General features: G+C 43.7%; 2 protein-coding genes across 3 annotated transcripts in view; one reads left to right on the plus strand and one right to left on the minus strand.

The window, feature by feature from the left end:
• The window catches only part of LOC106814072, a 69,149-nt gene that overhangs the window by 43,908 nt on the left and 13,027 nt on the right, over nt 1–12,214 (plus strand). The gene's annotated exons all lie outside the window — the stretch shown is intronic.
• The window catches only part of LOC106814074 (N-alpha-acetyltransferase 60-like), a 26,378-nt gene continuing 14,181 nt past the window's right edge, over nt 18–12,214 (minus strand). For both annotated transcript variants that reach the window (XM_014818347.1, XM_014818346.1), the window contains exons 4-7: nt 7,600–7,696; nt 4,587–4,753; nt 3,702–3,769; nt 18–2,656 (exon numbers count right to left, since the gene is read on the minus strand). In XM_014818347.1, the coding sequence (XP_014673833.1) occupies nt 2,509–2,656; nt 3,702–3,769; nt 4,587–4,753; nt 7,600–7,696 (480 nt within the window). In that variant the 3' untranslated portion in view covers nt 18–2,508. The remainder of the gene's footprint in view (nt 2,657–3,701; nt 3,770–4,586; nt 4,754–7,599; nt 7,697–12,214) is intronic.

The raw sequence follows: 12,214 nt of genomic DNA on the forward strand, positions 1-12,214 counted from the left end.
TAACATACAAGAGCGAGTTAAGTTTGTATCGTCAAATTTCATGATTTATTTACGAATAATTTAACACTACTATACGGTTGAACTGTTTCGTGAAGAGATGCTAGGCGCACGTCTCTGAAGTGTAGACACCGATCTAATCTTGGCAAAGTGGAACCTTAACCACGTGATAATACTAGGAGATTTACTTTGGTACAATTTGCATCTTGCCACGAGACCTTTTCCCTGCATCCGAATACAGTTACAAAATACTGGCATAGAATAGGTCAATGGCGTTTCTCTGCTGCGTTTGTTTCTTACAAAATAATAGGTGCACGCACATTACTATAAAAGGCACACTATCTGCTGCTCATTAAAAGCGTGATTTCTAGTGATGCAGTCTCGTGGTAGTTCCTCTCATGTGCAGGCAGCCCAAAGAGTTAGCTTCTTAACATAATGTGACCTTGAGATGAAATTCAGGGACTTTAGGATAGGAAATTAACATGCAATTGGTTCTCCGTAGTTTTACTTTCTCACCCAACAAAGCACTGTGAAAATGAGCTCTTCCACTGGTGAAACAACCCCTCACAATGATCATTGCAAACGTGCATCTGAACTAGTAGCAACAGTCTCTCTCGCAGCACTCACACAACAATCCTTAATATACAGACTTAATATTTACATCTACGGTTTAAAATCATCAATACAATTTTGGTACTATGTCACAGTGCATTATCGGAGAGTAATTAAGTACAATGCTCTTAACGTGATAGCAGTCAGAAGTCATATGACTCATCGCGAAGTGTAACATAGGTGTACCCCTCACTCTGGCACTAAATATAGTGTATCTGTGACAAAACTGCACTTGGCAGCATACATCACCAGTTTAATTTGCTACCAAAATGTTTCAGCATAGAAACTATACATACGTGATGGCTACATGATACATAAATGTACACTTACTGTTTTAAATACAAGCGGTTAAATGGTTATGACTAGAAATACATTATATTTATCCTACTAATATTACATGCTGCAAGAAGTAGTGGGTATCACTGCCTTATCATTTTAATTATTTGAAGTTTACCTTTTCATGAAACTACAAGGTTTTTTGAGAGGGGTCTGATGACTGAGAAGTATATAATTGCCGAGTAGTTGCAAGACTACAGTTTGAGTGCATGCTACTTGCATTTATTGTGTCTATGCATTATCTTATACTACAACTTAAAAGCGATAGGGTATTAATGCAAGTATCCTGGTCGTATTATATCAGGAGTGTATGTAATAATATGTATGACATGATCAAAGCACAAAAAATTAAACATTTCCATGCCATAATTTACCTATGCTTTATTACGTGAAATCCAATAAAAATGACATCAGAACTAGCATTGTACATCCAACTTGCCCTCACACTACTTTGTTTCGATACCTCTTCTTACTATGTATTTCTCGCGAGGTCACATTGTAAAAACTGCCAAAATGTCGCCAAAACGAAAGCTTATTACGGATTATTTTATATAACCATGTCATACAATATCTTTTTATCTGCACTGCGCGCTGTGGCGTGGGTCAGCCAGCGGTCAGAGCCCGCTACTAGTTTGCGAGTTGCAAATCGCTGCTGAACTCCACCAACAGGTGTCGCAGAGCGAGCTGCCTCTTGTTCCCGCAATCGAGAGGAAATAATCCTTGAATAAACCTAAACCAATTTACCACGTCAATGACCAAAACCATGTCTGACGTTCGAAGCTATAACTACATAATAAGAAGAGGTATCAAATGCAAAGTAAAGTGTGAGGGCAAGTTGGATGTACAACGCTACTTCTGATGTCAGGTTTATTGGGTTTTGCGTAATAAATGGTAGGTAAATAAGGGCATGGAAATGTTAAATTTCTTGTATTTTCAGCGAGTCATACTTCTCTATTATTATGCACTGCTGATTATATAACACATCTTAACATTGCTGTGAAAGCGTACATAGGACTACGGTGGAACACATTTAACTGTTTTTTCTAATAGTTTAGAATGTAAATATCTACATTGATAAAGTTATTACAAGACAACCTTGACACAAGGTCATTCATGGTACAAGCAATTTCCAGGCTAGCACGCTGCTTTACTATTGCACTCATGTCAACTAACCTCATCCTCAGGATTTTAGGTAGACCATTATTGCCATTATGGACTTTCCATTGTATATTAACTTTACAAGCATGGTTTTTACTTGCTGCAGGTTTTGATGACATGGGTCGTGCTTTTCACGAAATCTAACATTCCACAGAAAAAAAAGACACAGATCAAACATCAGTCAAAACTGCCGATCTTGGATATCCTCAATTTTGCTAAGAAAAAATGCCAGGTTACAGCCTGTACTCCATGTGTTACCTAACGGTAACTACCCATGACATCAAACCTGCGAATAATCGCATGTTGTGCATATGTTACCTCTGCTGCCGGGTGAAGAGGCAGCAAGCTACAGGGCTCCCATGTTGCACGTGTTACTTCTGCATGAGTAGGCGAGGAGGCAGCGTGCTACAGCTTGTGGTCCATGTGTGAGTCAGCGACCGTGACGCCAGACACCATTCTGCAGAGCCAGTGTCCTGCGCCGCGCACCATTCTCTGCGGTATCGCACATGGCTGCAGCTTGGCCAGCACCGAACCAAACTGCTTGACGTAGTCCGTGTGATGGAGTTAAGGAAAACGTCAAGACCACGGTATCTATTAGAACACGGCTTCATGGCAGTCCTGTTATTTTAACACATCAAAGGTGCTCCGAAGTTTTTGCTAATAAGCCCTGTCACACTGCTGTGGATGTTTATAATGCAGGCATGAGAACAGGTTGAGATGTTTTTGGAGGGAATATTTCAATTTGTGCCGAAAGCACGATAGCAGGAGCTGCTGGGGGAACTCCTTTCCTGCTAGTGGGGTCTTCCAGGGGCATGCCTCCAGGGAATTTTTTAAATTTGGAAGTGCAGATAGACCATTTCCATGCATCCTGGGGGAAATTATAAGTCCATTCTGTTCTTAGTAAAATTCAATTTCATGACTAACAATTCAAAATTTCAATGTTTCATGTGGAGGCTAACTTATTTTGTCAAGGTTTACCACGATCTCGACGGTATGACAGCACATTCGCTACCGTTAAATATACAACACAGACGCCAACTGTGAGTCTTCTAGAGAATAGGGTAAATGTTGACAACTTTACCATGTTTACCATAATCTCAATCTGAGCGTGATGGGAATCTGACACCGTCGCTTAAACCATTGTCCCCGAGTTTTCGTACCCGTCAGAATTGGGTAAAACCCTTTACATTACAAAGATACACCATGATGTTTATCTGGAGTTCCGCTACTTCTGTGTGAAATTTGACGTACTTTTCCTGACTTCATGAAGTTTAAATGAAAAATGATAGCCATTTTGACAAGAAAATACACCCAAATCAAATCCTTAAATCTTTATTCCTTTTTTTGCATCAATCTCAAGAATGACCAAAATGAAAACCAAAACCAGGAAATCCACGAATCTGTGGAAAATTCTAATGCCTGATAATGTAATGATGAAGTTAAATTTAAATTGTGAATTTAATATCCAGCTGTACTTCGGAATACTTTTAACCCCACCACCATCAACAAGCACGTTTGTAACTGGAATGCAATCTTCCACAAATTAGATCACCGTCATTATTCGTAACGTAGTGTGGCTGTTGACGCTCAAAGGATATATGAAGCTCCAGGGAGGCTGCCCACCATTGATGTACAGTGCGTAACTGAATCCGTCTTTGGAAACTCCCTGCAGAACAGTAAGTTACGAGAATAAACATTTAGGGCATTTGAGCAATAACTGAACTCTTCTATGTACCAGTTAGTCACACGATCACCTGACAAGCACGCGTGTAGCGAATGCCTGGACCGCCGCTACAAGATGAAGATTGCCTATCACAACCCCACGTGGCTCAGTGCACCAGATAGCATGCGTATTTGCGTAAAATACGCATTGGAAAAACCTATTTACGCGTGCATGTTCAAAACAGTACAATTCTTTTCAAAGTATGCGTACTGTTTGCTTTCACTTTCGGAACCTAACTGGTTCTAGACAGGCGACAGTTGTAAGTCATTTCCGGGAAACAAACTTTATTGTTCGAAAATCACTCGGCATTTTCCGTAATCGCAATCATGAAAATGAACGAGTGTTCCATTGGAATTAGTTCGTATGTAGTAAGCAAGCCAATTTTTCATTGGGCGACTAAGCATGTATGGTTAGCCATCGTACCTACAAATAATTATTCACTGCCGTAAAATTATAACCCTTTTAGCAAATGATAAGCCTTGTTACACGTCACACATTTGGCATAAGCATGAGCAGCCAATCAGAATACACTACAGTTCTAAATATCCTGCAGCGTTTCTGAGCAATAATTTTGCAATAAACCCTTTAAGGACCTAAATCATGAAAACTTTTTGAATGAGTTTTTCTAAAGTTTTCTAATATATTTGTTTACTGCATGTATGCAACATGTGGCTTGTATCTGAATTTTATTTGTCTACTAACCAACACCAGCAAAAAGTGTACCAGAAACAAACAATTTGAACACAACAACACGACATACCTGTATAGAGTAGTAGTAGGGCAAGTAGCAATGTTGAGTGAAGTAACGTCTCTCGTAGAAACGAATTGCCGTCTTGTTCGTGCAGAGCACATGCAAATAGATCGCTTTACAGTTTGAACGTTCGGGACTAGACAGGTAGGAGATGAGATTGTCGAGCAATAGGGAAGCTGAAAATCCAACAGAAAAATAGTCAGGTTCTGCGTAGCCACCAAGTGTAAATAACAAAGCCAGGCATGGATCATCGCGAGTAAATATTCTCAAAGAAGTTTCACATGTATTTTCTTGCGTTTTGGAGCAATTGTCGCTAACTAGTACAGTAAAACTCGCGTAAGTCGACATCGTCTAAGTCGTCAATTCGCGTAAATCAACAAGGAAGTCAAAGTCCCGATTCGCTCTCATAGTAAATCCATTGGAATAGCCCCGCCTAAAGCCGGGCGCACACATGGCGACAATGCAACCATCTGTCAGCAACATACCACTGTATGAACTGTACGTGACCTGTTCAAAATGGAAGCGCCCATTGACACCACGATAGCCATTCTTCAAGTTATTGGAATATATTTAATAATTATGCGTCGGCGTCGTCGACTGACAGCAGCGAGAGAGAGACGTACGTGGGTGCTGCGACGTGATTCGCGTGGTGTTTTTAATAATTTAGTAAGAGAACTGGAGCTTGAAGATTCAGTGACGTACCAGCGTTATTTTAGAATGAAAAAAGAACATTTCAATGCAATTCTGACACTGGTAGGGGCAAGGATAAGCAAGAAGAACACAGTTATGCAGAAATCCATTGCACCAAACGAACGTTTAGCATGTGGAAAACGAACGTGGGCGCTGCCATATTTGATCGCGTGCTTCAAATCATGCATTTGATTGGTTAATCCAAAAACTGTTGCCTGAATCTGTCGCCTGGTCAGCGCACACGTAGCGATTGTTCAGCGACTTGGCAATAAATATCAAACGTGTTTGATATTCCAGCGACGAGTTTCTGGCGTCAAAATCGCCATTGCCGTGCAGCGCACACGTGGGTGGCGATTTCTCGGCAATTTTGTTGCCAGTAGTGTCGATAAAAATCGCCACGTGTGCGCTGGGCTTAAGTCGACATTTACAAGTCGTCATTATGTACAAGTCGACGCCCTCAGACAGGTCCCATGTAATACAAACAACAGTAATTTTTTAAGTCGACATCGGAAATGCCGGTTGCGCAGTGTAGGGTCTAGGGAATACACGCGCTGGCTGTCGCAGACGGATTGTTTGAATCGCATTGTTCGCTTGGACGCATTGTATTTTTAGCTCATCTGACATAGTCAGATGCAGCTTGTAGAATCGCATGATCGTCCGTCCGTCCGTCCGTCCGTCCGTGCGTCCGTCCGGGCGTCAACAGTTGGGCACAAATCTTAACCGCTCGACGTACGGTCACGATATTCGGGTCGTTGGGGGGGATTGTCAAAAAACGAGCTTGGGAGTGTGCGAGGCCTGGGGGGTCATAAGGTCAAAGGTCAAAGGTGTAAAAGAAGGGGGAGAGCATTCACTCCTAAAATTAAGGTATAGTTGATGAATGCAGAATTGCGGCATACAAAATCCTATAAGCGGCTCGCCTAGGCTCGTGCTAGTCCGGTGTTATATGCAATGCATGGTAGGAAAGCCATCACTGTGCACGACAATTGGATGGTCACGTCAAAGGTGCATGGGCACAGGGCAGATTTGATTAGACATTGTTTCTTGAGGACATGGTTCTGACGGAGCGATGAAATAACTTTTTTGTTTCAGCCGGTGGACTACGCCATTTTAATGGCTTGTATGTGAAGTAGGACCAATGAAATGTCCCTTCTGCTGACAGCCCTAAAAGAGGTAAGTGTCTGATAACTTTTGACCGCTCAAGAGGAGGTTTAACATGGATTCTGTGACTGTTAACAAAAGGAGTGATACTGCTTTTGCTAATTTAAAGAGCCCCTCCCCGCCACCCTCCACCACCGCTCCCACCACCCGGCCCCCCCTCCCCCACCCTCGCCCCACCCTCACAATCTGCGATAGTGGGCGTGTCCTAACAAATGATGTGTACCAAGCTGCGGTTCTGCATATCTGGCGCCTACAAATGTGGGTACTACGGCACTGACTGAAATATTTAAGTTTATAATCGTAGCAACAGACCTCAGATGAGCCCAGACGCTCTGCGGCTCTTGTTTTTCTAGCTCGCAGCTCGCACACCCCCAGATTCCCCACTGTATACAGTGTATTATATAGTGTATATAGTGTATGCAGCCCAATGCAGGGTGCGAAATTATCGCGAGTCCGGATCGAGTCAAATATTCCCTGATTTACTGTTGGAATCCCTGATTTGACATATGCAGGAGTCCGTGCGACTCCCTGAAAATTAATTCTGCTATACAGTACTAACCAGTTCGTTCCAGAGCACAGCCTCGCGGAATTACCGTATTTTTTTCAGCAAGTGTTCCAAGAAAATTCGGCAGACGTGCACCGCAAATGTCCTGCTACGCAATGCAGCTAATACAATGTATACGCGTTTTTCGTCAGTTTCGTAAGTCACCACAAATATTCTGGTCCCAAAAGTGTCGACTTATGCGAGTTTTATTGTATCGCTGAAAAATATGCCTCCATAGATGTGACAATGTGCCCAAAAGCCTCTGAATCAAGCCTCTGAATCAGCCTCTGAGTTTGAATACAATTTACAGCAATTCTAAGATCGGTAAATAATAATGGTACGAAATAAGCTCAATAACATATACATTTTATTTATGTCCAAATTTAAAGTGAAAATTCGGTAAAAACGAAGGAAAATATGCATGTCAAACTCCTTTAAGACTATCTACCTCTCCTGATATCATAAGTCCACAACGTTTATGAATTATTAAATCAGGATTCATAGCTAATGAACATTATAAAAAACATGCAATTTTATCATTGTTGTCATTACTGTTGTGTATTTCAATTCATACCACTATGGTTTAATATATATTGCACAAAAAATATTCAAAAGCATTAAAATGCTTACCAATGCCATGTCTTCTGTAATCTTTAACAACACCAAGGCTTAGTATGTATGCTACCTGAGTGCCACTTGGGAAACTATTTGCTAATAGATCCTGATCCTAAACATTAAAACAATCTATAGCAAGTTTTTTTTAAATAAGATCTGTAATTTAAACAGTACCTGTTTTTTTCAGCTCTACAGAATATATGAAAACATGTAATTTTCATTCAATTCCCTGAAGACCTGCATGGGGCTCGTTGTCAGAAACAAAATTAGTTAGTCTTAACATTACCTTGAACTTGTAAACCGTTGACAGAAACATCGTAAAGTTACGAGAATGAAAAATCCCAGCAAATTTCCTCTTAACGTTACGAGAGCCCAGACCCTCTTATAACTTTAAGATTAAGATGAAAATAATGTATTTACACAAAGAATTCTCGTAGGTAGAGGATTGCAGTGATGATGAGATTGCTGTTTGTCATGATTGTGTAAACCCAAACAAGAGATTTAATTCATGTAGATTCGTTTTATTTAGGAAACGTAGCTGAGCAGAACACGAGATTACAAACCGCCATGCCGAACCCCCGTAGCTCCCCCTGGCTCTCAAATATCTAACTAAAAGATAGACTCTCCTACAGGGCGCTACCGTCATTAATCATTATGACATCTCCTTTCCTTTGAGATAAACATGCGAGCACATGCAAACTAGCGACCTCGCTTTACAGTGTTGAACCGTTCGGGCACTAGACCAGGTAGGGAGATGAAAGATTGTCGAGCCCAATACGGCAAGGCTGAAGGAATCCAACCACGAACAAATAGTCAGTTTCTGGGTAGCTCACCAAGTGTAAATTAACACAAGCCAGGCATGGATCATCGCGAGTGGCCCCCCCCCCGCCCGGTAAAATACTTCCTTCAAAGAAGTTTCACTGTATTTTCTTCGCTTTGCGAGCAATGCTCGGCGGAAACTAGTACCGCACGTAAAACTCCGCGCTAAGTCGGACATCCGCTCTAAGTCGTCAACTTCGCGGCGCGTAAGTCAACATGGACAGTCAACAAGTCCGCCGATTCGCCTCTCATAGTTAGTTCATTGAATGAGCCGCCTAAAAGCCGGGCGCACACCATGGCGACAACTGCCACCCATCCTGCTCAGCAACATACCATGTATGTACAACTGTACCGTGACCCGTTCAAAATGGAAGCGCCATTGACACACATAGCCATTCTTTCAAGTTTATTTGGATAGATCAATAGTATGCGTCGGCTGTCCGTCGGACCGGCACAGCAGCGAGAGCAAACGGTACGGTGGCTGCTGCGAACGTGACCTTCGCGTGGTGTTTGTAATAAATCTGTAGTAACGCAGAACTGGAGCCTGTTGAAGATCCAGTACCGTTTACAGCGTTATTATTAGAATGAAAAAAAAGAACATTTCAATGCAACTTCTGCACCTGGAGGGCACAGGAATATAAGCAAGAAGAGCACAAGTTATGCGACAATCATTTGCACCAAACGAAACGTTTAGCATGGTGGAAAACGAACGGTGGGCGCTGCCATATTGATCGCTGATGCTTCAAATCATGCATTGGATTGGCTTAATCCAAAAAACTCGGTTGCCTCGCAATCTGTCGCCTGGTCACGCACACGTACGATGTTCAGCGACCTTGGCAATAAATATCAAACGTGTTGCGATATCAATCCAGCGATGTAGTTTCTGGCCGTCAAAAGTCGCCACTTGCGCTCGCTGCAGCGCACACGTCGCGCGATTTGCTCGGCGATTTTTTGCTCAGGCCAACAAAATCGCCAGTCAGTGTCGATAAATAATCGCCCACGTTGTGCGCTGGGCTTAAGTCGACATTTACAACGTCGTCATTATGTACAATCGACGCCCTCGACACAGTCCATCGTAATTACAAACAACAGTATTTTTGAAGTCGACAATCGGAAATGCGGTGCTTGCCGCGAGTCCTGCTAGGGTCTAGGGAATACATGCGCTAGCGCTGTCGCAGACGCGATCTGTTTGAATCGCATTGTCTCGCTGACGCATTGTATTTTTCCAGCTCCGCAGCATCCGCACACCCCCAGAGTCCCCACTGCGTATACAGTGTATTATATAGTGTACTATGAGGTGTATGCAGCAACTTTGACAGGGCGTGCCGAAATTAACGCGAGTCCGGCTCGAGTGTGTCCCTGTGATTTACTGTTGGCAATCCTGATTTGGACATATGCAGGAGTCGTGCGACTCCCTGAAATTAATTCTGGTATGACAGTATAACCAGCTTCGTTCCAGAGCACCTCGGTCCTCGCGGATACCTCGAATTTCTTGTTCCAGCAAGTGCGCTTGTTTCCGCTTCCAAGAAATTCGGCAGACGGTGCCCACGCACAAATCGTCCTGTACGCAAGGCAGCTAATACAATGGATACGCGTTTTCGTCCAGTTTCGTACACTCACACAAAAGCTATCTCCGGTCCCAAAAGTCTCGACTTTATGCGGAGTTTTACGTGGATCGCCTAAAAAATATGCCTCCCATAGAATGAGACAATGTGCCGCAAAAGGCCTCTGAATCAAGCCTCTGACATCAGCCTCTGAGTCTTGAATACAATTCCAGCAGCACATTCCTAGATCCGCGTAAATAAGAATGGCTACGAAATAACGCTCGAATAACATATACATTTTATTGAGGTCAAACTTAAAGTGAAAACTTCGGCTCCCGTACAAACGAAGGACAACACTGATGCAGTGTCAAACTCCCTTTAAGCTATCTACCTCTCCTGACTATCACTACGTCCATCTAACGTTTATCGAATTATAAAAACGTGGACTCAGCGAGCATAGCTACCGAGAACATTATTACAAAAACGATGCCAACTTTTATCATTGGTGTTCATTACGTCGTGTATTTCAAATTCATTACCACTATGGTTTAATATACCTATTGCACAAAGAATATTCAAAGCAACATAAAATGCCGCCCTTACCAATGCCACTGTCTTCTGTCATCTCTTAACTAACAGAAGCCGCTTAGTATGTATGCTACCTTCGAGTGCTCACTTGGGAAAAACTATTTGCTAATACGATCCTGCCACTCAAACATATAACAAGCGATGCCAAGTCTTTTTTTAAAATAAGGATCGTAATTTAAACAGACTGTTTTTTTCAGCTGTACAGAATAGTATGAAAACATGTAATTTTCATGTCAAATTCCCGTGAAGACCGGCCCATGGGGCTCGATGTCTCAGAAACAAAATTAGTTAGTCTTAACACTAACCTTCGTTGCTTGACTAAACCGTATGACAGACACACACTCGTAACGTTCGCAGAGAATTGGAAACAATCCCACGCAATTCCTTCTGACGCTTACCGCCGAGCCTCAGACCCCCTCTTCTAACCTTCTGAACGACTTAGCATGCAAACTAACTGCTTATTACACACACAGAATTCTCGTAGGTAGAGGAGTGCCAGTGCATGACTGAGCATCTGCCGCCTCTGTCAGGATGGCTGTAAACCCAAACAACCGAAGATTTACAGCTCACGTAGATTCGTTTTATTTAGGAAACGTAGCGCGCCCGAGCAGAACACGGACGATCACAAACGCCCGGCCAGTGGCCCCCGTAACCCCCGTAGCTCCGCCCTGTGCTCTACAAATATGCTAGCCTAAAAGCATAGACCAGCACTCTCCTAGCCACTGCGCGCGCCGCCGTACCCATCACCTTAATCATTATGACATCTCCTTGCTTTGAGTCCCATAAACTCCGTCATCCTATCAGCGCATGAATGTCTCCTTGCCAACTGACAACACGACGTTAACTTCTTCAACCGATGCTAACCCAACACGACACTTAACACTAATTCAGACCAGCCAGGGAGAGGGCGTGGGCGCGCCACGGTGCTCGGACTTCAGATCCCAGGGATTTTCTGCCCTTACGCGGCATCCCGCGAGTCGCCCTTAAACCTAACCACTTGTAGCGATCGCTCGATGTGAGAGGTCATCGGTCGCCATAGGTTGCTTGCCCTTGACACCTCAGATGGGCGGAAGCGTGTAGCTGCATCTTCCTGCGACTCCCGGACATTGTCTGTCCTGGCAGCAACTGTTGCCCGTAAACCGGTTGTTCTCATAAAACACACCGGTTCCTCTCGCTTGCCGCACAACACTACTCGCTTGCTGGTGTGGCTGGAGGTGGCTGGTTTAATTCCTGCCCCCTACCGGTGTCACGTGGCGGTCGTCCTTGTTATAATTCCGCATTCGTCCATGCCGCTTCCTGAATCCGACCCTGTCAGGATCGCCGTTGTTGTCCGTGCACCCACCACCGATAACTGTCTCCCACACTTGTTCCACCGCCCTTCTCCCCGTCGCTCCAGCTTCCCCGTCCAGCTGCCCAACTGGCCACTGACAGGGTGACCCCGGTCAGTCATCTCGAGCACCTTTCCTGGCATCTAATACCTCTTTGTACGTGGCTTTAGCTGATTTCGTAAGCCACTGAGCGCCGCATGGCTGCTGCGTATCTGGAACCTTTGGGCAGTAGATTACTCGCTCAGTATCGGCCAAGCTGGCTCTCCGTCCCTGCTCAGCCCATTCAGCCCGGAGACACCCGTAGCTGAATTGCGCAGCATGGCTTTATAGTCAACATCCACCTCTCTGGAC

This window comes from Priapulus caudatus, unplaced genomic scaffold, assembly GCF_000485595.1.
Source record: "Priapulus caudatus unplaced genomic scaffold, Priapulus_caudatus-5.0.1 Scaffold867, whole genome shotgun sequence".
In the NCBI taxonomy this organism is placed as follows: Eukaryota; Metazoa; Priapulida; class Priapulimorpha; order Priapulimorphida; family Priapulidae; genus Priapulus; species Priapulus caudatus.